General features: G+C 20.7%; 1 protein-coding gene across 10 annotated transcripts in view; it reads right to left on the bottom strand.

Annotated features, from left to right (window-relative positions):
- The window catches only part of LOC102674663 (protein ECT2), a 13121-nt gene extending 11093 nt beyond the window's left edge, over nucleotides 1–2028 (bottom strand). For 7 of the 10 annotated variants that reach the window (XM_006621978.2, XM_006621979.2, XM_006621977.2 and 4 more), the window contains exon 1: nucleotides 1183–1441. In XM_006621978.2, the coding sequence (XP_006622041.1) occupies nucleotides 1183–1249 (67 nt within the window). In that variant the 5' untranslated portion in view covers nucleotides 1250–1441. The other 3 variants (XM_006621975.2, XM_006621976.2, XM_031513505.1) reach the window with 3 other exon arrangements.
- Nucleotides 2029–2734: the final 706 nt, after the last annotated feature.

Here is a 2734-nt window from a genome sequence, read left to right as displayed (position 1 = left end):
TATTTATAATATTATAAATTTTTAAAATATATGAAATATATTTTAAAGTGTGTACATAGACAGAATATTGTGACTGATTCAAATATAATCAGGGTTAATAAATCGTAAAGGCAATAAATACAAATTTGGTATAATAATTATACTAAAAGTATAATTATTTTTATGTCCATGGATGCAATAAACATCTATTATTCCATGTCTAATCTTATTTCATATAATATAAATACCAGTTCTCTAATATTCTTTACTATTGTATTTTAAATATCTTCATAAATAGATGTATGTAAATGTAAATAATAAGTAATTCAAAATAAAGATTGCTTGTATAACTACAAATTTTTAATAAAAAGATAAATATTTGAAAAAAATAACTTGGAATGATTATGATAATAAAAAAATTTTATAATTATTCATTAAATTAATAAAAATATAATATAATATTTTTTAATTATTCATTAAATTAATAAAAATATAATATAAATAAANAAATAATAAAGATATAAGATATAAAAAATAAAATAAAATTTAAAATATATAATCCATAAAAAATGAAACTTTTCGGTTATTTTTTAATTATTTATTGATTAATAATATAAGCTCATGAAAATATTTCTAAATGATGTATTTTGAAGTATTTAAATAAATCTTGTTTAGCAAATATAATAAAAATATGGTATTTTATAAAATTGTACAATATTTCGACAGAAATAATGTAATAGTAAATAATACTATCTTAGATGACAGCAGTTTATTCACATATGTAATTAACCTTAAAATGACACGAAGATAAATATTAAAGATAATGTAAATTCAAAACAAGTATATAACGAATTGTAGGAAAGCTCATAAAGGAATTTCAATTTAACAAATTGTTCATTTCTGACGTAATTTTGGAGAATAAGTCAAGGCCAATTTTGTAAAAAACCGTTGACATTCCTCCCGCGTAAAATTTAAAATATAATATAAAATTAGATAACAGAAAAATAAATAATATGATATTTTGATTTATCTATGAATCAGAAAGAGTGACAGATATAAGACACGAGCATCTTCGCATAAGTTTTGATAAAGAGTGAAGTAGGGTTAGTTCATAATAGTACCTCTGGTATACATATGAATTAACTACATACATATATCAATTATTAATTACAATGCTATAAATTAAAATGTTAGTGAACTTACGTTCACTTCTAACTGCCTCTTCACTATTTATATCACTGATACTGCTGTGAACGCTTTGCTCTTCCATTTTGGCCGTTAGTTACAACATCGTTCTTCTCGTACGCTCTTCTTCGTACTGATCATTGAAAGCGCCTCCTATGGGCGAATTCAGCGAGAGGAAGGACCCAGAAAAATAAAAAACAGTAAAGCTTGATGGCGCAGCATAAACCGCCCTTGAATTTTATGAACAAAACTCAAGTTCAAATTCTAAACAGATTCCCTAGATGTATTATTTTCATAAATTCTTCAGCATGAGATTTCTTCGATATATATGTATATATATATATGTATATCTAAATATATATACATGGATATTAGCACTAAACGATCTTTTTAACATTAGTATTTATTTAAAATCCATTATGAATATAGTAGTTGTATAATTAACACTTCTACTAAGTTTGACACAAATGCCATAAAGACACACACATAAATGCAATTGCCAATAGTACCGTAAATTTGGTACTTATCTCTGTCTTTCTTTTTTTTTTAATATTCTTCTTCTCACGTTTATTACTCACTGCCAAGATTGTATTTCTCTTTTTTTTCTATAATGTGATTGCAATAAATTTCTCACTTCAGATTACAGATATAAAAATCATTATCGTTGACAAAGAGATTGATAAATTGAGATTAAAATAAAATCTCAATATGGTATAAATTAATTTGCATAAAATTTAAAAAAAATATGTATAAAAAAAGAATTTATAATGAAAAACAATATAAGAATATTTCACAAATTTAAATATTAAAAATTATTACAAACGATTACTAAGATACGCGTCGTTGAAACTAGTATTGGCGTGAAGTTATCAACAATATATATACTATATATACTAATATGTATACTATATGCTATTATGCATGAACTTGGCTTTATATTAAATTATATTAAAAAATACGACCTATTTTAAATATAAGTTGTAATCTTGAGTTTCATTTTCTCGTTATAATACATAGGACAACAAAATATAATTAACGTTTTCTGAAGAAAATTACATAAATATATATAATCCTTTTAATGACTATTTATAAATAATATATATTGTATAATGTATAAATAATAAAAAATTATATAAACTTCGCAGATTTAAAATTATATACTTATATTTAAAATATTTACATTAATTTAAATAAATACTAATCTAAAATAAATTTAATTTCTTAAACATAGCTTTTAAGACTGAATAAATATATATTAATATGAATAAATATATATTATTATTGAAAAAAAATAAAATTTAATTATTAATTTTAATATAAGTAAAAAAGGTTAAGTGAATTTATTGAAATTATATAAATATAATTCAGAAAAGTGCTATTTACAAACATTAAACAATATAAAATAATAATTTTATAATTTAATTATAAATGAATTTATAAAGTTTTAATATAAAAAATTTTATATTGTATATATGCATTTATAACAATATAATGAATTACTACTCTTATTACTATTAAATTATTGTACTATATAATTGCAAAGAATTAAAATAAAAAATTAAAAGTTTCG

This window comes from Apis dorsata, unplaced genomic scaffold (assembly GCF_000469605.1).
Source record: "Apis dorsata unplaced genomic scaffold, Apis dorsata 1.3 scaffold_655, whole genome shotgun sequence".
Lineage (NCBI taxonomy): Eukaryota > Metazoa > Arthropoda > Insecta > Hymenoptera > Apidae > Apis > Apis dorsata.
This window is presented reverse-complemented; position numbering and strand designations above follow the sequence as displayed.